We start from the raw sequence: 24,436 nt of genomic DNA, 5'->3' as shown, positions 1-24,436 counted from the left end.
ATATGTTGATGTTGGACATTCAGCTGATGCAAAAGGCGAAATAGGTCAAGTCCCAGGAAGAGGTGGACCAAAGCAAGCCATTTTTCTGTCACCCTATGTGTGATCAGGGGAAGGTGGGACAAAATCCTTGGAAACCCATGCATGGTTCATTTTAATGAAGGTTAGATCATCCACATTTTGGGTTGACAGATGGGTCCTTTTTTCTGTCAGGATTGATCCAGCTGCACTGAAGACTCTTTCCGATAGCACACTTGCAGCTGGGCAAGCGAGCTCCTGTAAGGCATATTGTGCCAATTCAGGCCAGGTGTCCAGTTTAGCGGCCCAATAGTCAAAGGGGAATGACCTGTGTGGGAGAACATCGATATGGGAGGAAAAGTAGTTTGTAACCATAGTTGACAACTGCTGTCTCCTGTCACTTTCCATCGATGCAGTATTACCAGTTGTGTGAGCGGTACTTGAAAAATCAGTCCACAACATTGTCATGAAACCCCTGTCTCCAACGCCACTTCTGCTGTGTGCACCATGAACACCTCTGCCAAGGTGCCCCCGGCCCGTACGGCTCGTGTGAGAACCATCACCGCTGCTGTGTGCTGGGAATGCCTCAAGCAACCGATTTACCAGAGTTGCTTGTTTATCAGCCAATATTAGGTCAAGGTTCTCCTGTGGCATGATGTTTTGTAATTTGCCTTTATAGTGTGGATCCAGGATGCTGGCCAACCAGTAGTCGTCATCGTTCATCATTTTGGCAATGCGGGGGTCCCTTTTTAGGATCTGCAAGGCATAATCTGACATGTGGGCCAATGTTCCCGGTGTCAATGATGCACTGCGAGTGCTGGTTGGAGGAGCACTTTCTGGCAAATCCACATTCCTCCAGTCATGCACAAACCCTGAACCAGACCTTGCCACGCCAACATTTTCACTTGCCCCACGAGATGCATCCTCCTCCCCTAAGTAATCATCCCCATCATCATCCTCCTCCTCTTCTTCCTCCACCTCGTCCAGGAGAGGTCCCTGAGCAGACAATGGCTGAATGTCATCAAGGATTCCCTCCTCCTCTTCATCAACATTGGCTGCAGATACCTGCTCCTTAAGGTGCGTCAAAGTTTGCATGAGCAGACGCATAAGTGGGATGCTCATGCTTAGGATGGCGTCGTCTGCGCTTACCAGCCATGTGCATTCCTCAAAACACTGAAGGACTTTACAGAGGTCTTTCAGCTTCGACCACTGCACACCTGTCAACTCCATGTCTGCTCTCAAAGTGCCTGGCCGTGTATCCTCCCACAAATGCATTATGGCCTGCCTCTGCTCGCACAGCAGCTCCACCATGTGCAGGGTGGAGTTCCACCTTGTTGCAATGTCGATAATGAGGCGGTGGTTGGGAAGGTGGAGCAATCGCTGCAGCTTCTGCATACGAACGGAGTGTACAGGCGACCGGCGGATGTGCGCGCACAGTCTTCGCACCTTCTGGAGCAGGGCTGTTAACTCCGGATAATTTTTGAGGAAGCACTGCACCACCAGGTTCAAGGTCTGAGCCAAGCAAGGTATGTGGCTGAGTTTTGAAAGGGCTATGGCTGCCACAAAATTACGGCCGTTATCACTAACTACCTTACCTGCCTCAAGATGTACACTGCCCAGCCATGACTCAGTTTGTCGCTTCAAGTACTCGGCCAGCACCTCGGCGGTGTGTCTGTCGCCCAAACACATCATCTGCAACACAGCCTGCTGACACTTTCCACTAGCTGCTCGATAGGGGGACACCTCGTGTGCAACAGTGGCAGCTGCAGATGGAGTGCTCGTACGACTGCGCTCTGTGGACGAGCTTTCGCTTCTGGAGGAGGAGGGTCGAACGCCTACAGCCAACTGTTTCCTATACCGTGGGCTAGGCGGCACTGTCCCACCACCGCTGTCCCCTGTGGACCCTGCATCCACCACATTAACCCAGTAAGCAGTGATGGACACGTAACGGCCCTGGCCATGCCGACTGGACCATGCATCAGTTGTGAGGTGCACCTTTCCACTCACTGACTGCTTGAGTGCATGGACAATGCGGTCTTTTACATGATGGCGGAGGGCTGGGATGGCTTTGCGAGAGAAGAAGTGGCGACTGGGTAGGTCATAGCGTGGTACTGCATAGGCCATGAGTTCGCGGAAAGCTGCGCTTTCCACCAACCGATAGGGCATCATCTCAAACGAGATTAGTTTGGCAATGTGGGCGTTCAAACCCAGTGTACGCGGATGAGAGATTGAGTACTTTCTTGACCTACTCATAGTGTCTGGGAGGGTGAGCTGGACTTGAGAGCTGCATATGGTGGAAGTAGCGGTGGACAGGGCGGACTGAGAGAGGGTTGATGATGGTGATGGAGTTGGTGTTCTTTCTGATGGCCTAGATTCAGTATTTCGTTGATATAACAGTGGGATTCCCTGACTGCTGTGGCCTTGCAACGACACCTCAACATTTGCTGCTGTGCTAACCGGTGGGCTTACAGTGGGGGAAACAATGTAGCGTTGCTGACTACCTTCTTTGTGATCAGTTGCACATGTGGCATTTGAGGTTTGGTGTTGTGTCCACGCTTGCAAGTGCATGCTGGTTAAATGTCTAAGCATGCAACTGGTATTCAATTTTTTCAGATTTTTCCCTCGGCTAAAGGTCTTTGCGCACTTCTTACAGATAACCTTGGCCTGATCATGAGGATTTTGTTCAAAAAAGTGCCACACTGCACTCTTCCTACTTTGGCAGACATTTTGCGGCCTAGCACGCTGTGATCTTTTGACCCTCTGGACAAGCTGTCCAGCAACTCTTTTGATTTTTGGAACCTGTCTTTGGAGTGCTCCGGGCCTGCCAGATAACACCTGTTGCGATGTCGATGTCTGCTGTGGATGCTCCTCCTCATCTGAACTACTGGAAGCAGCACCCTCTTCCCCCAATGGATGCCAATCTGGGTCATCCATCACCTCCTCTTCAATGTCATGTGCACCTTCCTCTGTGTCACCGTGTATGGTGGTATAGTGTGCGGGAAGGGGCACCTGAGTCTCATCAGGGTCAGAATCTGGCTCTGTACACTGCGAGGACAATGTAGTGCTCTGAGTGAATGTACCAGCAGAATCATCTATCAGCGGCTGTGCATCAGTGCACTCCATGTCAGATTCATCTTGGCCTGGGTAATTCACCATTTCACTTGATAATCCAGGCATGGTATGTGAAAACAGCTCCATGGAGTAATCAGTAGTATGGCCTGCGTCATCCTTCAATCTTGGTTGGGGTGAAGGACACAAGGAAAGGTGTGGTTCATGAACATGAGCCTCCAATGACGACTCAGTGCTTTTACTTTTTACAACTTCAGAAGAGGAGGCGATAGAGCTGGAGGCTGAGTCAGCAATGTAAGACAAAACTTTTTCCTGATGCTCTGGCTTTAAAAGCGGTTTGCCAACTCCTAGAAAACTAAGCCTTGGAAGCCTAATGGAGCCAGACGATGACGCAGGCTCAACACCTCCTGCATTCGGTCCTATTTTGCTCTTGCCACTACCATCAGATCCACCACCAACACCATCATTACCAGCTGCCAACCCCCGCCCAATTCCACCAGCCTTCCTCATTTTTTGTAGAAATGTAGACAAAATCCAACAAACTATATAGTGATGTAAAACAAGGTACAAGGTGTCTATAGGACAGGGGAGATTTTGAATTTCTGCACACACTTGTGGACACTGGATACTTATGGATTGTGAGGCCCACTGAATATCACAGCGCTATGTCACAGGCTCGATGGCACAGGTGTGAAAAAAGTGACTACAGGATAAGGGAGATTTTGAATTTCTGCACACACTAGTGGACACTGGACACTTTTGGATTGTGTGAGGCCCACCGAATATCAGAGCGCTATGTCACAGGCTCGATGGCACAGGTGTGAAAAAAGTGACTACAGGATCACAGAGATTTTGAATTTCTGCACACACTTGTGGACACTGGACACTTATGGATTGTGTGAGGCCCACTGAATATCAGAGCACTATGTCACAGACTCGATGGCACAGGTGTGAAAAAAGTGACTACAGGATAAGGGAGATTTTGAATTTCTGCACACACTAGTGGACACTGGACACTTTTGGATTGTGTGAGGCCCACTGAATATCAGAGCGCTATGTCACAGGCTCGATGGCACAGGTGTGAAAAATAGGTATTAGACCTACCGGTAATGATGTTTCCAGGAGTCCATCCTGACAGCACCATGGAGGACGTCCTCCTCCTCCTTACAGGGACAGGAAGCACACGAGAGGTTAAAGGTCACGTCCCACCCCCTCTCCCTCAGTGATTTAACAAGTACCGCAAGGTGGATGATGCTAGTAACAGTTTAATGAAACAATCATATTACAGCATATGACATATCAAAATACAACATAGCATAACATAACAGGGAGGGAACTACCCGTGCTGTCAGGATGGACTCCTGGAAACATCATTACCGGTAGGTCTAATACCTATTTTCCAGGACGTCCACCTGACAGCACCATGGAGAGTACCAAAGCACCTCCTCAGGGTGGGATTACCGCCTGGAGAACTTTTCTCCCGAATGCGGTCTGCTGACCAGCCAACACGTCAAGCTTGTAGTGCTTGCAGAATGTATTCAGATTGGCCCAGGTTGCTGCTCTACAGATTTGGTCAACCGAGGCCCCTGCCCATTCAGCCCATGAGGCTGATACCGCCCTCGTAGAGTGGGCTTTTATGGACCCTGGCGGGCTAACGCCTTCGGCTTGGTAGGCGTCAGAGATTACTGAGGTAATCCAGCGCGCGATAGACGCCTTAGAGGCTTTCTTCCCCTTATTTTTACCCCCAAAAAGGATGAACAAGTTTGGGTCAATGCGCCAGCTATTGGTGGCTTCTAGATAGTCTAGCACTGCGCGCCTCACATCCAGCGAGTGAAGACGCTGTTCTTTTTTATTACGGGGATTGTCGCAGAACGATGGTAACACTACCTCTTGGTTTAGATTCTTTGAGGAGGCTACCTTCGGGGTAAATGCCGGGTCTAACCTTAGGATTATACTATCCTCTCTTATCTGTAGATATGGGTCCTTAGTGGACAGGGCCTGGATCTCCCCTATTCTTTTGGCCGTGGTAATGGCTACTAGGAAGGCCGTTTTACGGGTGAGGGCAGAGATGGTTATTTTCTCCCCTAGAGCATAGTGGTCTGTACAGAGGGACCTGAGTACCAGACCCAGATCCCACGGCGGGGGGTGAGCTGCCTAATCGTGGGGCGCAGGCGCTGCGTGGCTTTTATAAATCTTATTACCCAGGGATGAGCAGCTAGCTGGTAATCGAAGAAGGCGCTTAAGGCTGAAATCTGGACCTTTAGCGTACTAGGCTTAAGGCCTTTATTAAAACCTGCCTGCAAAAAACTTAGTATGCTAGGGAGGTCAGGGGTGCCTGCCACCCTCCAGACAGAATCTTTTCCATATCTTCCTATAGATTGCAGATGTCACCGGTTTCCTACTGGCCAGTAGGGTGGATATGACCTGGTCCGACAATCCCTTTGTCTTCAGGATGTCCCTCTCAGGATCCAAGCCGATAGATGAAGTCTTGCTGAGTTTGGATGGTAGATCGGGCCCTGGTGGATGATGTTCTTCCGCAGGGGTAGCTCGACTGGATTTCCTACTGCCATGGCTCCTAGAAGGGGAAACCAGCTTCTCTTCGGCCAGTATGGAGCGATCAACATCACTCGTGCGTGGTCCTCCCGTATTTTCCTGAGCACTGCCGGTATAAGGGCCAGTGGCAGGAATGCGTAGGAGAGGGATTCTCCCCAAGTCTGACTCAGGGCATCCACACCTTCTGGGTGGTCCGTCGGATTCAGGGAATAGAATCTGGGGACCTTCGAATTCTTTCGGCTTGCAAAAAGATCTATACTGGGGGTCCCCCAACGCTGACAGAGATGGTTGAAGATTTCTTCGTTCAGTTCCCATTCTGTCGGGCGGATCCGTTGTCTGCTCAAGTAGTCTGCTACTTCGTTCTGGGAACCCTCTAGGTGTACTGCGGTCACTGATCGGACTGTTCTTTCTGCCCAAGCGAATATTTTCCCTGCTAGGTCCTGTAGTGGTTGATGTCTGGGCCCTCCCTGGTGCTTCAGGAATGCCACTGTCGTCATATTGTCGGATAGTATACGGACATGACGATTCTCTAGTATCGACTGGTTCCGCCGTAGCGCTTCCCAGACCGCGTAGAGTTCTCTGAAATTGGAGGATCTGGTCTTGATGTCTACTGGCCATCTCCCCTGGAAGATTTTCCCTTCTATGTGGGCTCCCCAACCCCACACACTGGCGTCTGTGGTGACTACCACGTATGGAGAGGCTGTCCAAAATACGCCCACCTGAAGGTTTCTGGACCGTGTCCACCACCGAAGGGACTCTCTTACTCGTTCTGGCAGCCTTAGGGGTCTGTCTAGCGACGCCTGACTTCTGTCCCACCTCATAAGGATCTCTTTCTGCAGTGATCTTGAGTAGAATTGGGCCCATCGGACGCACTGGATGCAGGCCGTCATGAGGCCCAGGACCTCCATTGCCTCCCTTATGGAGCACTGACGTCTGAACAGGTCTCTGGTTCTGGTCTGAATAGTCCTCTGCTTCTGTTCGGGTAGCCAGGATATTCTGTCGGTTGAGTCTAGGAGGACTCCGAGAAATATTTTCCTGGTTTCTTGCCTGAGGTTCGACTTCTCCCAATTGATCACCCATCCAAGGAACTCCATTACCGCAGTTGCTCGGTTTCTGTCGCGAACGAGCGCTTTCCTGGATCTTGCCACCAGTAGGAAGTCGTCTAAATAGGGTATGATCACAATACCCTGATCTCTCAGGTAGGCCACTACTTCTCCCACCAGCTTTGTAAAGATTCTGGGAGCTGAGGCCAACCCGAATGGAAGACACTGGAACTGGAAGTGGCAGGTCCGGGCTGGTAAACTGACCGCAAACCTTAGCAGTCTCTGGGATGAGGGATGGATAAGGACCTGGTAGTAGGCCTTCTTTAGGTCTAGGGTGCACATGACGGCGTCCCGATCTATCAGGAGGGTTGCGGATCGGACCGATTCCATCCGGAATCTCTTGTACTTGACCCAGGCATTTAGTGGTTTCAGGTTTATGATGGTACGGGCCTCGCCAGACAGTTTTGTGATCGAGAACAGGGACGAATAGTGCCCTTTCCCTCTTTCTGACGGGGGAACTGGTACTATGACTTTTGATTTTACCATGTCCTGTAGATCCGTCCACATTGCGGAGTCCTCCAGGACGACAGTGGGGGTAATATATCTTTCGGGGGGAGGTGAATAAAGCTCTATATTGTAGCCCTCCGCGATGGTTCTGAGGACCCACTGATTGTGGGTGACTCGGGACCAGTTTGTTGCGAAGTGGCAAAGTCTCCCCCCAATACCTATGGCGTCATTGCCTCCTCGATCTAGAGGTTGATGTGAATGGAGGACCTCTGTCCCTCCCTGTCTGGCTGAAGGAGCCCTTATAAGAGCCTCTACTGGACCTTGCCCGACCCCTGAACTCGGTCTGTCTCCTAGAAAAGGAGCCTCTCCGAAAGGACTGGGGTCGTCTGGGTTTTTCCTCCGGGAATCCTTTCTTTTTATCGGACACCAGCTCTAGAATGTTATCTAGGGCTGGCCCGAATACCCTCAGGCCCGAGAAGGGGATGGCGCATAGCTTAGTTTTTGAAGCGTTGTCCCCCGACCAGGATTTGAGCCAGACTGCTCTTCGGGCCGCGTTGGAGAGGGAGCTGTTTCTGGCTGCAAACCTTACCGATTCGGCCGACGTATCTGATAGGAAAGCCGTGGCCGATTTTATGAGCGGAAGGGATGCTAGGATGTCTGATCTAGGGGTCTTGTTGGTTAGGTGTTCTTCCATCTGCCCCATCCACAAAAACATAGACCTGGCCACCGAGGTGGCTGCTATGTTGGCCCTAATAAGAGCCGCCGACGTCTCCCATGCTCTTTTTAACAAGACGTCTGCCTTCCTATCCATCGGGTCTCGAAGACCTGATGAGTCCTCGAATGGGATAGCCGTCTTTTTGGTAACCTTAGCGACTGGGACATCTATTTTAGGAATTTCCTCCCATGCCCGGGTTTCCTCAGGATCAAAAGGCAGTCTGCTTCTAAAGTCTCGGGAGAGTGTCAGTCGACGCTCTGCCTCCTTCCACTCCTCCTGGACCATCGTTTTGATGTGTTCACTTACAGGGAACACTACCTGTCTCCGGGCCACCAGTCCTCCGAACATTAAGTCCTGTCTGGACTGTGGTTTAGGGACCTCCTCTATCTGCATAGTATTTCTGACTGCTTAGACCAACTCGTCCGTGTCCTCCAGTCTGAATAGGTATTTCCTGCTCTGATCTTGTCTAACCCCCCGGATCTCGCCTTCTTCTTCCTGATCCGAATCCCGTAATTCGGACTCCTCACTAGGGCTTTCTTCCGACTCTGGGTCCGCTTCCCACCCTGGACGTTTGCGACTCGGCCCTGGGCTGGGGGACTGACGCCGTGCGAGGCTGGTTGTAGAGGCTCGAACTTCCTCCCTTATCAGCGATCTCATTTCGGCTAGGAGGGATGGCTGTTCCTCGCCTATGACTCTTGAGGTACAGGGTCCGCATAGGGTCTTGTTATATGCGTCTGGCAGCTTTACCCTGCATACTGGGCATCGGACCGATTTGGAGGTGGCTTTTGCCGGGTCCTTCACCCCCGAGGGGGATTCTGCCGGGGCTCCCTTCTCCTAATAATACAGAAGGGGCACCTACTCAGATCTGGGTTGGGGTAATGGGTGGGGGAGGGTGGTCTGCGCTATGCGCACTTACCCCTCCGCCTGCTGGAGCAACCCCTTCCATCCTGGCGCGGTCCGCAGGGCGCTATGGACCTCCGAAGCGTGCTCCCTGGATCTTCAGAAGCACGCTCTGTGCCTTAGGAGCGCGCGCTGTGGACCCCAGAAGCGAGCGCTGTGTGGCTTCAGTAGCGAGCGCTGTCTGGCTTCAGTAGCGAGCGCTGTCTGGCTTCAGTAGCGAGCGCTATGTGGCTTCAGTAGCGCGCGCTGGGATTCAAAGGCCGGCGTCTGACGTCACCGGATGTGACGCGCGGCCTCTCGCGCTAGGCCGCCTCCTCCACTTCCTGCTCTGCGCGCGACTATGGCGGCCTGCTGGAGTCGTCGCCTCCCCGATCGGTGCTCCTCCGGCCTGCCGCCGTGGGGAGCCAACCCCCATCCATCTGCGGCGGACTGCCACTCCGGCCTCTTCGCCTGCTATGGCGGACTGCGGAGGCCTCATTCCTGCCTCCCAGCGCCGGCTGCGTCAGTCATCCGTCGGTGCCCGCCCAGCCAGCCGCCTGCGGGGAGCCGACCATCACCTGCCGTGGCAGTGAGTTTTTGGAGCCGAGAGCCTCCCATAGGGAGGAACGGCTCCCTCCAGGAGCGTCGTTCTGCTCCTGGCCTTTGGGGCAGAGGGACTCCCCACTGGAGAGTTTCGGCCCCGGGACCTCTTGACAGGGGAAGGCTTGGACTAGCCGTACGATCCCCTGAGCCCCTCCGGTAAGCTTCTCGTGTGTCCCTCCGTGCAGGGACAGGAAAAACACTGAGGGAGAGGGGGTGGGACGTGACCTTTAACCTCTCGTGTGCTTCCTGTCCCTGTAAGGAGGAGGAGGACGTCCTCCATGGTGCTGTCAGGTGGACGTCCTGGAAAAAGTGACTACAGGATCACAGAGATTTTGAATTTCTGCACACACTTGTGGACACTGGACACTTATGGATTGTGTGAGGCCCACTGAATATCAGAGCGCTATGTCACAGGCTCGATGGCACAGGTGTGAAAAAAGTGACTACAGGATAAGGGAGATTTTGAATTTCTGCACACACTAGTGGACACTTTTGGATTGTGTGAGGCCCACTGAATATCAGAGCGCTATGTCACAGGCTCGATGGCACAGGTGTGAAAAAAGTAACTACAGGATAAGGGAGATTTTGAATTTCTGCACACACTAGTGGACACTGGACACTTTTGGATTGTGTGAGGCCCACTGAATATCAGAGCGCTATGTCACAGGCTCGATGGCACAGGTGTGAAAAAAGTGACTACAGGATAAGGGAGATTTTGAATTTCTGCACACACTAGTGGACACTGGACACTTTTGGATTGTGTGAGGCCCACTGAATATCAGAGCGCTATGTCACAGGCTCGATGGCACAGGTGTGAAAAAAGTGACTACAGGATAAGGGAGATTTTGAATTTCTGCACACACTAGTGGACACTGGACACTTTTGGATTGTGTGAGGCCCACTGAATATCAGAGCGCTATGTCACAGGCAGAAATTGGCTAGTGTATCAGAAACTACAAGATGTATGTAGAATTGGGCAGAATAGGAATCTCCCTAGCGTGTATGTCTGTAAGAACGGAACAAGTCCTCCACTTATCCTTCCACAGTGACACACAGATAGCTTCACTGTGGCCGTGATAACAGCCGTTACACGGTACTGAGAGGAGCGTGCACGTACACGGCTGTCCGGTGTACGTAAAATTGTCAAGCTCCGTGTTTTTTAAGTATACGGACTGACACACGCTGTCTCTCTATAGTTTTGAATGTGATCAAACAGCAAATATATTTAACTGTTTAAAAGCTAGACAAAACTAGTAGGTGCAGGTCTGTAAGAACGGAACATGTCCTCGACTTATTCTCACAGAGTGACAACAGATAGCTTCACTGTGGCTGTGATAACAGCCGTTACACGGTACTGTGTGATGAGCGTACACCACTGTATGGTGTGAAAAAATGCACGCTCAGTACCTCAGCAGGAAAAAAAAAAAAAAAATTGGGATTGCTTTTAAAAAAAGCAGTTTGCAGAGCAGTGGGTAAACAGCAATGCAGCTGTCAGGAAGCCTTAGAAGGCAGCCCAACAACCAACACCGCTGATCCACCACAATATAGCCTCCCCTTGCACTGCACACACAGTGACTGGTGTGTTGTACAGGCAAAATCGCTAGCAGCAGAAGCAGTTTTTTTGTCTTCTTCCCTGCCTAACGCTCTCCCTACAGAATCAGCAACCTCTCCCTATGCTAAGATCGGCAGAAGTAAGATGGCGGTCGGCGTGCACGCCCTTTTATAACCCCTGTGACGCCACACAAAGCAAGCCAATCACTTGCATGCCCTTCTGAAAGATGGTGGTGACCCGTGCCTATGTCATCACGTTGCCCACGGTGTCCGTGGATCCTGATTGGCTGAAAAATAGTGCAAAACAAACTTTTGAAACGCGACTTTGGCGCGTAAGTCGCCGACCTCAACCTAGGGTCGGGTTTCGTTTCATGAAACCGGACTTTGCCAAAAGTCGGCGACTTTTGAAATTTTTCGACCCGTTTCGCTCAACTCTATCAGGCACATATTGCTCTGTGTGCTTGTCCATGTTGCAGGTGGGGGTCTGTGCTGGCTCTCATTGCAGTGATATGGGCAGCACGCACCCAGGGGGGCTCGCTCACTACGGGCAGCACGCACCCAGGGGGGCTCGCTCACTACGGGCAGCACGCACCCAGGGGGGCTCGCTCACTACGGGCAGCACGCACCCAGGGGGGCTCGCTCACTACGGGCAGCACGCACCCAGGGGGGCTCGCTCACTACGGGCAGCACGCACCCAGGGGGGCTCGATCACTACGGGCAGCACGCACCCAGGGGGGCTCGATCACTACGGGCAGCACGCACCCAGGGGGGCTCGATCACTACGGGCAGCACGCACCCAGGGGAGCTCGATCACTACGGGCAGCACGCACCCAGGGGGGTTCGATCACTACGGGCAGCACGCACCCAGAGGGGCTCGCTCACTACGGGCAGCACGCACCCAGAGGGGCTCGCTCACTATGGGCAGCACGCACCCAGAGGGGCTCGCTCACTACGGGCAGCACGCACCCAGGGGGGCTCGATCACTACGGGCAGCACGCACCCAGGGGGGTTCGATCACTACGGGCAGCACGCAGCCAGGGGGGCTCGATCACTACGGGCAGCACGCAGCCAGGGGGGCTCGTTCACTACGGGCAGCACTCACCCGGGGGGGGGGCTCGCTCACTACGGGCAGCACGCACCCAGGGGGGTTCGATCACTACGGGCAGCACGCACCCAGGGGCGCTCGCTCACTACGGGCAGCACGCAGCCAGGGGGGTTCGATCACTACGGGCAGCACGCACCCAGGGGGGGCTCGCTCACTACGGGCAGCACGCACCCAGGGGGGGCTCGCTCACTACGGGCAGCACGCACCCAGGGGGGGCTCGCTCACTACGGGCAGCACGCACCCAGGGGGGCTCGCTCACTACGGGCAGCACGCACCCAGGGGGTTCGATCACTACGGGCAGCACGCAGCCAGGGGGGCTCGTTCACTACGGGCAGCACGCACCCAGGGGGGCTCGTTCACTACGGGCAGCACTCACCCGGGGGGGGGCTCGCTCACTACGGGCAGCACGCACCCAGGGGGGCTCGCTCACTACGGGCAGCACGCACCCGGGGGGGCTCGCTCACTACGGGCAGCACGCACCCAGGGGCGCTCGCTCACTACGGGCAGCACGCACCCAGGGGCGCTCGCTCACTACGGGCAGCACGCACCCAGGTGGGTTCGATCACTACGGGCAGCACGCACCCAGGGGGGCTCGATCACTACGGGCAGCACGCACCCAGGGGGGCTCGATCACTACGGGCAGCACGCACCCAGGGGGGCTCGATCACTACGGGCAGCACGCACCCAGGGGGGGGCTCGCTTACTACGGGCAGCACGCACCCGGGGGGGGTTCGATCACTACGGGCAGCACGCACCCGGGGGGGGCTCGTTCACTACGGGCAGCACGCACCCGGGGGGGGTTCGCTCACTACGGGCAGCACGCACCCGGGGGGGTTCGATCACTACGGGCAGCACGCACCCAGGGGGGCTCGCTCACTACGGGCAGCACGCACCCAGGGGGGCTCGCTCACTACGGGCAGCAGGCACCCGGGGGGGGCTCGCTCACTACGGGCAGCACGCACCCAGGGGGGTTCGATCACTACGGGCAGCACGCACCCAGGGGGGCTCGATCACTACGGGCAGCACGCACCCAGGGGGGCTCGATCACTACGGGCAGCACGCACCCAGGGGGGCTCGATCACTACGGGCAGCACGCACCCAGGGGGGCTCGATCACTACGGGCAGCACGCACCCAGGGGGGCTCGATCACTACGGGCAGCACGCACCCAGGGGGGCTCGATCACTACGGGCAGCACGCACCCAGGGGGGCTCGATCACTACGGGCAGCACGCACCCAGGGGGGCTCGATCACTACGGGCAGCACGCACCCAGGGGGGCTCGATCACTACGGGCAGCACGCACCCAGGGGGGCTCGATCACTACGGGCAGCACGCACCCAGGGGGGCTCGATCACTACGGGCAGCACGCACCCAGGGGGGCTCGTTCACTACGGGCAGCACTCACCCGGGGGGGGGCTCGCTCACTACGGGCAGCACGCACCCAGGGGGGTTCGATCACTACGGGCAGCACGCACCCAGGGGGGCTCGATCACTACGGGCAGCACGCACCCAGGGGGGCTCGATCACTACGGGCAGCACGCACCCAGGGGGGCTCGATCACTACGGGCAGCACGCACCCAGGGGGGCTCGATCACTACGGGCAGCACGCACCCAGGGGGGCTCGATCACTACGGGCAGCACGCACCCAGGGGGGCTCGATCACTACGGGCAGCACGCACCCAGGGGGGCTCGATCACTACGGGCAGCACGCACCCAGGGGGGCTCGATCACTACGGGCAGCACGCACCCAGGGGGGGGGGCTCGCTCACTACGGGCAGCACGCACCCAGGGGGGGGGGCTCGCTCACTACGGGCAGCACGCACCCAGGGAGGGGGGTTCGATCACTACGGGCAGCACTCACCCGGGGGGGGCTCGCTCACTACGGGCAGCACGCACCCAGGGGGGTTCGATCACTACGGGCAGCACGCACCCAGGGGCGCTCGCTCACTACGGGCAGCACGCACCCGGGGGGGGCTCGCTCACTACGGGCAGCACGCACCCGGGGGGGGCTCGCTCACTACGGGCAGCACGCACCCGGGGGGGGCTCGCTCACTACGGGCAGCACGCACCCGGGGGGGGCTCGCTCACTACGGGCAGCACGCACCCGGGGGGGGCTCGCTCACTACGGGCAGCACGCACCCGGGGGGGGCTCGCTCACTACGGGCAGCACGCACCCAGGGGGGTTCGATCACTACGGGCAGCACGCACCCAGGGGGGCTCGATCACTACGGGCAGCACGCACCCAGGGGGGCTCGATCACTACGGGCAGCACGCACCCAGGGGGGCTCGATCACTACGGGCAGCACGCACCCAGGGGGGCTCGATCACTACGGGCAGCACGCACCCAGGGGGGCTCGATCACTACGGGCAGCACGCACCCAGGGGGGCTCGATCACTACGGGCAGCACGCACCCAGGGGGGCTCGATCACTACGGGCAGCACGCACCCAGGGGGGCTCGATCACTACGGGCAGCACGCACCCAGGGGGGCTCGATCACTACGGGCAGCACGCACCCAGGGGGGCTCGTTCACTACGGGCAGCACTCACCCGGGGGGGGGCTCGCTCACTACGGGCAGCACTCACCCGGGGGGGGGCTCGCTCACTACGGGCAGCACTCACCCGGGGGGGGGGCTCGCTCACTACGGGCAGCACTCACCCGGGGGGGGGGCTCGATCACTATGGGCAGCACGCACCCAGGGGGGCTCGATCACTACGGGCAGCACGCACCCAGGGGGGCTCGATCACTACGGGCAGCACGCACCCAGGGGGGCTCGATCACTACGGGCAGCACGCACCCAGGGGGGCTCGATCACTACGGGCAGCACGCACCCAGGGGGGCTCGATCACTACGGGCAGCACGCACCCAGGGGGGCTCGATCACTACGGGCAGCACGCACCCAGGGGGGCTCGTTCACTACGGGCAGCACTCACCCGGGGGGGGGCTCGCTCACTACGGGCAGCACTCACCCGGGGGGGGGGCTCGCTCACTACGGGCAGCACTCACCCGGGGGGGGGGCTCGCTCACTACGGGCAGCACTCACCCGGGGGGGGGGCTCGCTCACTACGGGCAGCACTCACCCGGGGGGGGGGGGCTCACTCATTACGGGCAGCACGCACCCAGGGGGGTTCGATCACTACGGGCAGCACGCACCCAGGGGCGCTCGCTCACTACGGGCAGCACGCACCCAGGGGGGGCTCGCTCACTACGGGCAGCACGCACCCAGGGGGGCTCGCTCACTACGGGCAGCACGCACCCAGGGGGGTTCGATCACTACGGGCAGCACGCACCCAGGGGGGCTCGCTCACTACGGGCAGCACTCACCCAGGGGGGTTCGATCACTACGGGCACTCACCCAGGGGGAGGCTCGCTCACTACAGTCATCGAGGTTGGGAATCCTCCCACAACCAAACCCCAAACACTTCCCGTCCGGACCGGAGTATCTGATGTAATCAGGAGGAAACAACTGTGACAGACCCTCAGCTGTGCAGAGGTAACGCCACACAGCTCTGTGCACTGCGGGCACCGGCACATTGTCACGGACACTCCCCCCACACACCGACACTACAAAGTAGCGGCAAACTAACTGCAGCAGCAGCAACAGACAACTGAGTGACCGAGGGCAGGAAGCACAGCCGCCGTGTGGCGCGGAGCCGGATTGCCGAGCCTCCCGGACATCCCGCACTGAGCCAGCCATGCCGGGGAGCAGCACAACTACTCTCAGCGCTGGGCGCCCCGCGTACTTACCGGGGACAGGGAAACCCTAGTGGCTGCAGGACCTCCGATGACGTCATGGCCATGTGATCAGTCTACGTGGGCGGAGCCACCCAAGTGTGCAGGAAGTGAGGTGCTGATCGGGAGCAGGAAGACGCGAGGCTGCGGACGGAGATACTCTGTGGACGGAGACTCTGCTGTGTCTCACGGGCAGTGGTCTCTGTCTTCTACACGTGTTATAATGATAGCATACAGTGCAGCGAGGCACCGGCACAACAGGCACCACAGGGTGGTAGTGAAAGGGCTGAATGTCTGGGTGAATGGACTCCACACATTGATGCCATGTTTACATCACTCCAGCCTGGCACAGACATCTAGGTGTCAGACACATTTCATGGCTGTGAATACGTAGGTGGTATTATTATGTTTCCACGCAACGTATTGCTGGCACTGCGGAAACCCCGCGCAGCCCAAAGCGCCGCGCTGATACCACATGTGCTCATTGAACATATGTGGAATCCCTGCATCGTATACATAGACCGGGTTATTTATATTGTGGAGATGGAGCGTCTCCGCAAGATCAATAGACATTCTGCGGTCTAAAAAGACGCACCGCGTGTCCGTAATTTGGCGTGTGACACCCGCGTCCTGCACACATGGTGGAGACAGGATAAAATCCCCTCCACTATGCTGTAACATCTGGCCGCTGTGGATGTACGCAGCGTCCCATCCGCAGCAAATCCAGATGAATTACGCCACGTGGACACACCCGAAAGGGCTGAATGACTTTTGGGGACAGATCTGACACCAAGAAAACAGAGGGGTGTCCCCCAGATCTCTACATACTGGTGAGAATGGGGTGCGAGCACGAGAAATGGCATCAGAGTGCAGACCGCTAAACCCTACAGAATTCATGGCGTAAGTGACTTTGGGCCTCTGACCTCGCCATCACACAGACCCCTGTAGAAAATTCATTGCATCGAAAACTGATCCAAATTGGGTCTGGGCATAAAATCTGGCATCAGAGTGGGCAATGGACAATTTTCACAAAACCAAATAATGATTTTCAATTTTGGCGCTCGAGTCGGGGAGCCGCGCCCAGTCCCGAGCATCAGTAGTCTGTGCTTGGAGGTCTGCGTGAGCCCTCCCATTGAGAAGGGTCCTCCGGCTCGCCAAGCAATCCCGAAGGTCACAACTAACTGCTGACGGTGGATGGTCAGTGCTCGGATGCTAACCGAATGACTTTGGCGTCCTAGAAAAATATGTTCGAGTCACCATGTCTGCATGTCTCATGGCTGTTCGACAGCCGCAACACAGGCAGGGATTGCCAAACAGCCTGTCGAACGGCCGAGAGACATGCAGCCACAGGGACTCAAACATATTTTTCAAGCACGCTGAAGACACTCTGAATAGCACTGAGCATGCTGAGATAACACCTTATCGGAGCACATTTGCTGTTCATTAGTATATTACTAGGGGCAGGGAGCCTGCATTAGCGATACCACCCTGGCAGTGAAATCAGATACTTTAGTATCTTGTGCATGCTGATAAAGTTTAGTGGCCCCCCAAAAAATGCAACTTCCTGAGTTTTCAGCACCAAAAACGCCATAAAACCTGATATACCTGCGTTTTTTTGCTTTGTTTTTGCACTTACTCATTGCTTTCTATGGGAGAAAAAAGTTGACAGAAGTGACATTCTGCAGAATTTAAAAGTACTGCAATTTTCCCATTCAGTCAGGAGAAAAAAAACCGTGTGCATGAGATTTCTGAAATCTCTGCTCTTTTGCTGGTGCTGTAAAACGCAGCTTTTTGCACAAAAAACAGCAATGTGTGAACATAGCTTAATAGCCCCAAGACATTAGGGTGTGACACATTACTCCTATATGCTATGAATGCTACGAATTTCTGTCAGTTTTGTAAAAAAAATACCACCACATGTGCAGAAAGTGTTCATTTTGACAAATCTTTTTTTTTTATCATAAAGTGAATTGTCATTTTGCGTCACAAAAACAATATTTCCTGGTTACCTCTCATAAGACCTTGTGCGCACCACTTTACCACCAAAATTACATTGTACTATGACTGCATTTGCCTTTCGAAAGTAAAAGCCCCCCTCTGTGTGATGGGTGAGATCAGTGACTTAAAAGGAATCTGTCACCAGTTTTTTGGGTTATCAGGTAAAAATGTTCAATTTAGTGTCACCTGTGCATTATACAAGTACTTTTTATATCCCTTGACTCCCCACCAATGATCATAAATACCGTTTTTATTCCTCCCGCGCTGTATGTAAATATGCTCGGCCTGATGGGCGGAGCTTATTGTCAGTCCCCCCCCCTTTCTGGCTTGCTGTATGTAATCATTTCTGTGAATATCACAGTTCGAGTAGAGTTTCCGCGCGTGCACATTATGCTTTGCCCGACTGCGGGAAAGCCGGCAAACGCCATGGCATTCTGTGGCCCGGAAGTATACCTTCCGGGCCATGCCATGGCGTATGCCGGCGCATGCGCAATGATTTTATGCTTTGCCCACAGTTGGGCAAAGCATACTGCACATGCGCGAGAGGCCATTTGAATGCGCACGCGCGGAAACTACGCAATCTGTGATATTCACAGAAATAAATACAGCAAGCTGAGGAGCAGGGGAGGGGGGACAGACAATAAGCCCCGCCCATTGGACCTATTTACATACAGTGCGGGAGGATTAAAAACGGTATTTATGGATCATACATGGGGAGCCATGGGGTATCAAAACTACTTGTGTAATGCATAGGAGACACTAAATTGAATAATATTTTTACCTGGTAACCTAAAAAACTGGTGACATTCCCTTTAAATGAATTTCACCCTTTAAAAATACAAGTTGCTTATTCAGATCTGTGATAATTGGCAGTGTGCCCACTTTGATGTCAGCTTTTATGCCCATAATAAATTCGGCTCAGTCTGTTAGGCTCTGAGGTTGATGCGGGGTCTACCTTTCTGTCCCTACATGGTGTGATATCAGTGGTCCAGGTCGGTTAACCCTTGAAGAACACCAGTTTCTTACTTGAACCAGCAAATAGTGGCTATCTGCCCACTTGGATGCCAGTTCTTATGCCTAGAGCCTGATTGGGCCAATCTGTATTGAACTGAATTTGATGCAAAGATCCGTGTGTGAGATCAGTTATTCAACACTTTTGATAAACCCCAAAGGTACCCATTCTTGTGCTTTTTTTTTTTTTTTTCTTTTTATGCCTGACACCTCACTACACTGTATTTTTTATTGTAACAATTTTGACTCATTATAAAATTTGTAAAAAAAATAAAAAAATAAAATAAGAACATTTTGCAAATAAGTAACTGCTGAATAAGGAATCAACTTCAGCCTGGTCAGGAAAAGGTTATTGTACTGGTGCCAGTGATGAGGGCGCTTAGGCCTACAGGGGGCAGGTACTGTGATAAAGGTGGACGTGGGGGTGCAGACTTATAAAGGTGCTGAGGTACAGCAAAGGGTGTAGTGCTGGATGGGAGATACATTTCTCCCAGCAGGATAAAGTTTGGCTGGGATTTTCCCTAAAGACAAGGACCTGCGATGATGTCACGTGATCAGCCCATGTGATATGTAACTCATCTGTGGGAGGGGTTATGGGCTATGTAATGCAGGTTGGTGTTTGGCACATGGTGAGTGTGTGTGGAAGACATTAGGAACTTGGCTGGAGTTAGCCTGAATTTGTTTTGCTGGACTAACTGTGCTGCAAAGCTTTAGCAGCAAGACTCCAAACAACCCGGGGAATGGCACCTGGCAGATGCTGCTGACCTGGCAGATGCTTAGTTAAGCCCGTCCCATGCAAGGGTGAGTTTGAGACCAGTGGTTCTCCAAGCTGGAGTATATTTGTGTTATTCTTTCTGTTAACCGGCTGTTTAAAGTGACGTTACAGGGGTTGTCCACTACTTTAAATTAACACCCCAATGTATCCCCCTGGGGCCCCTAATGAACTTTGCAGACTGATGAAGGCCTCAATAGGCCGAAACGTTTACAGACTGCATAAATAAAATTTCACCTGTTTAAGGATGCCATAAGTTGAGTGCCAAGTTATTTTATCATTACGCTTTGGTCTGGGCAACCTACTTGCGCACCCTGCAGTAGTGCCACGCTATACTTCACACATGGGGGTGCAGACTGTGTTAGGCCGGGTTCACATAGCGTTAACCAGCCCTATCAACGCATAGCGTTGACGGGCTGCATTATCGCTATAGCATAACGAGATATGCGTTATGCTATGACCGCTAGCGCTGATGAATAATCAGCGCTTGCTGTGACGGAGCCTCAGACGCTGCAGGCCGCGTCCGAGGCTCTGTCAGTGCTTAACGGCACATCGCGAACGTGTGCTGCTTTACGGCATACGTCGCGATGCGCTAGGTAATGGGAGGCTGTGGCACCGTTAACGGACTGCGTTACACCGCGTTATACCGCAGTCCGTTAAACGTACAGAGTGTGGTAGAGGGATACATGGTGTAAATGATTTTAGTGTGATAAAGGGGTATATGGGCAGATTGTGTGTTAGAGGGTTACGTGGGGCTGCATGATATTTGTTTGATATGGAGGTGCAAGATTTTTGTGTGATAGAGGGATAAATCGGGGTGCAGTGTGTGTGATAGAAGGGTACATGGTGCTGAAGACCACATGTTTGACAGAGGGGTGCAAGCTTTTTGTTTGTGGATGATAAAGAGGTGCATAAGGGTGCAGGGTGTCTGTAATAGAGGGACACATTCGGAGTGCTGGCTTTGTTTGATGAATGGTGCAGGTTGTTGTAGAAGGCTCTATAGGGGTGCAGAGCATGTGTGTTTGATAGATGGTTACATGGGGTACAGTCTGTGATAAAACAATACATGGGGTACATGCATTGTGTGTGATACATAGGGCACGTTTTGTGAAACAGGTACTTGGAGTTTCATGTTGTCTGTGATAGAGGGGTAAATACGGATGCAATCTTTGTATTTGTGTGTGATTGGTACATTGGGGGTGCAAGCTGTGTGTGATAGAGGGGGTGCAAATTGTGCATTATAGATAGGTGTATATTCACAGGGATACATGAGAGTACCGGCTGTGTGTGTGATAGAGGAGTACATAGAGGTGCAGGCTGTGTGTGAGAGTACCATCTGTGTGTGATAGAGGGGTGTTAGGCGTCGGGTTTCTGTCGCTGCACAGCAGGATTCCCGAGCCTTGCATTCGGTCGTCTCCCATTCTCTCCGGCCGCAGAGGAGGCTGCTCAGCAGACTCGCCGATCCCGACGCTCTGCTCAGACCAGCTCTGTGGGTTTGGTTGCTGCTGCCACCTCTGGTCCAGCTATTGCAACGCATGCTGGTCAGCAGTGAGCTACTCCAGGGACTAAGTCCTCCTTTCGGTCCACTGAGCATGCCCGTGGGATGATCTCTCATTGGACATCGGCAGTCTCATGATCAGGTCCTTCTCCAGCTCGGATTGGACCATCAGGAAGGTCCCGGAAGGACGCTGCTATAAAAGGTTTGCATGGCCGCTCGGCCATGCGTTAGTATAGACTGCATTATCAGACTATGAGGAGTTAGTGTTTTATGTGTGTATGAATGTCTCTGGTGAATGACTCATTAAGAAACCCCTGCCCTTGGTACACATGTGTTGTGCAGCCTAGCCTGTTAAGCGCCCAGGCTTAGGTGTAGGTAGAAGCAGAGTCTGAGACTGGCATCAGTGTCCACTGGTGGCTCTGCACGCCACGGTGCACGTGCTCGACACTTCACCATAGTCAGTGTCTATAGTGGCATCTGCAAGTGCGACGCTGCGCGCTCAGAAGGTCTAGAGGAACTCTGACCCCGTGTCCTTGGGGCAGAGTAATGTGACCGCATTCTGTGCGCTCCGTTGCCGAGCTCTGTGAGCTAAACAGGCTCCGGCATTTATGTTCTGTGGTAGAGCGGCTCTGTGAGGTAACAGAGTTCACACTGGGTGACGTTAACCCACGTGTGACCTTTTGTATACCACTTTATACTTCCGCTATTACGAAGCACCAGTTTACCACCCCTGCACGGTGGACCCCGGGCTGCAAACGCACCTTACTGTTATTTTATTATTTGGTGCGTTCCGCCAGCCCTAACCGAGGGGTACATGATGGTGCATGATGTATGTCTGATAGAAGGGTACATTAGGGTACTGGCTGTTTGGGTTAGAGGAGTACATAGAGGTGCAGGCTGTGTGTGATAGAGGGGTACATGAGGGTACCGGCTGTGTGTGATAGGAGTGCATGGCGCATGTCTGATAGAGGGGTACATGATGGTGCGTGATGCATGTCTGATAGAGGGATACATGAGGGTACCGGCTGTGTGTGACAGATAGGTGTATGAGGAGTGGATGGTGGTGCAGAGTGTTTGTGTGCGTGTAATAGAGGGCTACATACTTTGTTCAATAAACATAGATTATGTCCAGCGGGTAATGAAAGTAAAAATTAACTTTTTAATGCAATAAATGGTTAAAATTCCATATAAAAATAATGTCCAGCACAAAGCACACACTGGCTCAATGCCACTAATCATTTTGACTTTTAAGTCTTGGGCCTCTTTCACACATCAGTCTTTTGGCATCAGTCAAAATCCGTCGTCGCGACGGATCTGTCGAAAATAGCGAAAAACGGATGCAACGGATCCGTTTTTTCCAATCTCCAAATGGGAGGCTCCCAAACGTGATTGTCTACTGGAAACCTATATATTGAGTGTTTTAACAACCCATCAATTGCTAGGTGAAGAGAATGGGGCATCAGACTGCGCTGCGCGCCGGTCAGGATGATGTACCAGAGGAGTCCAAGTGGATGTAATAGAAAATAGACTTTATTTCTACACATTTCGTGGTGATCACACCTCTCCCTCAGGAGAGTCAATACACATACAGTGTCTGCTATTTAGCAAGGAGGCAGATGGAGACGCCTCCTTTAAAAAAAAAAAAAAAAAAGTTCACACCCAATGGGCGGGGAATCAGACTTAAGCACATATATACATCGTAAACAACAAACAATCATAAAATATAAAGGAGTATATCACTTAAAACCATTGTTCATACATTTAAAAATCTACATACAGAGAAACACAATAAAACACAAGAAAAAAGTAGTTCAATAAATGAATAAAACTATGCAAGCTGAGGGAGTGCTTGAACCTATGGTGCTATTCTATAGAAGGACCCTGCTAATTGTGTTTTAAACCATTGAGCCATGGAAGGATTTGACTGGATCTCTGTTATAATAATTGTAATAAAGTTCTTTTATGTGCGTGTATATATATATATATATATATGTGTATGTGTGTGTGTATATATATATATATATGTACACATGATTGCATATGCCATTTATTATTATGTTTAGACTGAAACTTTTTAGCTTACGTATTGTGAAACATATGGGTGTTACCTTTGGGTGTTACTTTGTGAACGTTAGCTGGTTTTCCTTGTCTTGCGTGACTTCTCTGGTAGCATAGATAAGGATAGCTAACAGCTAAGCAAATTGTATGTACTATTTCTGCAAACGCAATATGTTTCAACACCCTTTCGGCTTTGCTATATAAACTCTTAAGAATATGTATTGAGTAGACAGAGGACAGCCCACACCTAGTGTGGCTGTCATTCTCTCTGCATGCCGGCATGACCAAATAAAGAAACATCTTCCTTATTCAGGTCTGGACGATTTCTAATTGGAACATAAAAAATCCCTGACATTTTGGTGCGTTGGCCGGGAATCCAACACCTTTCCCTCACCGGTGAGTACTGTAAACCGTGCACGAGGGAGTCTGGAACTCCTTAAGTAAGTCCTCCGCCTTGACATTAGGCGTCAACAGGGGCATTATCAGTTATCCCGGACTGAGGGAAAGTGACAGATTTCGTATAGTTTAAGGATCTCTGGGAATTGTCTGTATCTGAATACAGGTAAGAACATTTAATAATTTTCATTATATTCGGTAACCTTGTTAATCCAGTATGAATGTTATTCTTGGAATTGAATGGGGACTGTGATTGTAGACTTTTCCAATTGGGGTTTGTGAGAGGCTCCTGTAAGTTGCTAAGCTCCATAGTGTATGGGGTTTGTTTGTTCTTGTAAGATATTCCGTAGAATAATAATAATCTTTATAATTTTTAATTTTATTTTATGACTGTTATTCTTGAAATTGAATGGGGACTGTGATGGTAGACTTTTCCAATTGGGATTTGTGAGAGGCTCCTGTAAGTGGGAGTTTACATGCAATTGGAGTTATAAGAACTCCTGTAAGTTGCTAAGCTCCATAGGAATGGGGTTTGTTGTTCTTGTAAAATATTCCGAAGAATAATAGTAATCTTTATTTTTTTTATTTTTATTTTTGAATGGGATGAATGTTATTTTAGGAATTGAATAGGGAACTGGTAGACTTTTCCAATTGGGGTTTGTGAGAGGCTCCTGTAAGTTGGAGGTTTACATGCAATTGGAGTTATAATAACTCCTGTAAGTTGCGAAGCTCCATAGATTTGGGGTTTGTTTGTTCTTTTAAGATATTCCTCTGAATAACAATAATCTTTATTTTTTTTATTTTTTGAATGGGTACAAAGCCAGTGTGAGAAGGCTACTGTGGAATAAAAATCTCCGTGTGCACGTTAAATTGATCTAGATGGGAGAATCGAGGGAGATTCTCGTTGGATTAAGGAATCCGCTGGATTAACCT

General features: G+C 52.7%; 1 protein-coding gene and 1 long non-coding RNA gene across 4 annotated transcripts in view; one reads left to right on the top strand and one right to left on the bottom strand.

Moving 5' to 3' along the window:
• The window catches only part of DET1 (DET1 partner of COP1 E3 ubiquitin ligase), a 155,272-nt gene extending 139,512 nt beyond the window's left edge, over nucleotides 1–15,760 (bottom strand). For all 3 annotated transcript variants that reach the window (XM_073568713.1, XM_073568714.1, XM_073568715.1), the window contains exon 1: nucleotides 15,626–15,760. In XM_073568713.1, coding sequence (XP_073424814.1) covers nucleotides 15,626–15,716 — 91 coding nt within the window. In that variant the 5' untranslated portion in view covers nucleotides 15,717–15,760. The remainder of the gene's footprint in view (nucleotides 1–15,625) is intronic.
• A 3,281-nt stretch (nucleotides 15,761–19,041) lies between these two features.
• LOC141084199 (uncharacterized) overlaps nucleotides 19,042–24,436 on the top strand; it is a 52,225-nt gene continuing 46,830 nt past the window's right edge. The window contains exon 1 of the long non-coding RNA XR_012230952.1: nucleotides 19,042–19,580. This is a non-coding gene — a long non-coding RNA (uncharacterized lncRNA). The remainder of the gene's footprint in view (nucleotides 19,581–24,436) is intronic.

The sequence above is a fragment of the Dendrobates tinctorius genome, unplaced genomic scaffold (assembly GCF_039654945.1).
Source record: "Dendrobates tinctorius isolate UK_male_01 unplaced genomic scaffold, ASM3965494v1 ptg000022l, whole genome shotgun sequence".
NCBI classification, from domain to species: Eukaryota; Metazoa; Chordata; class Amphibia; order Anura; family Dendrobatidae; genus Dendrobates; species Dendrobates tinctorius.
This window is presented reverse-complemented; position numbering and strand designations above follow the sequence as displayed.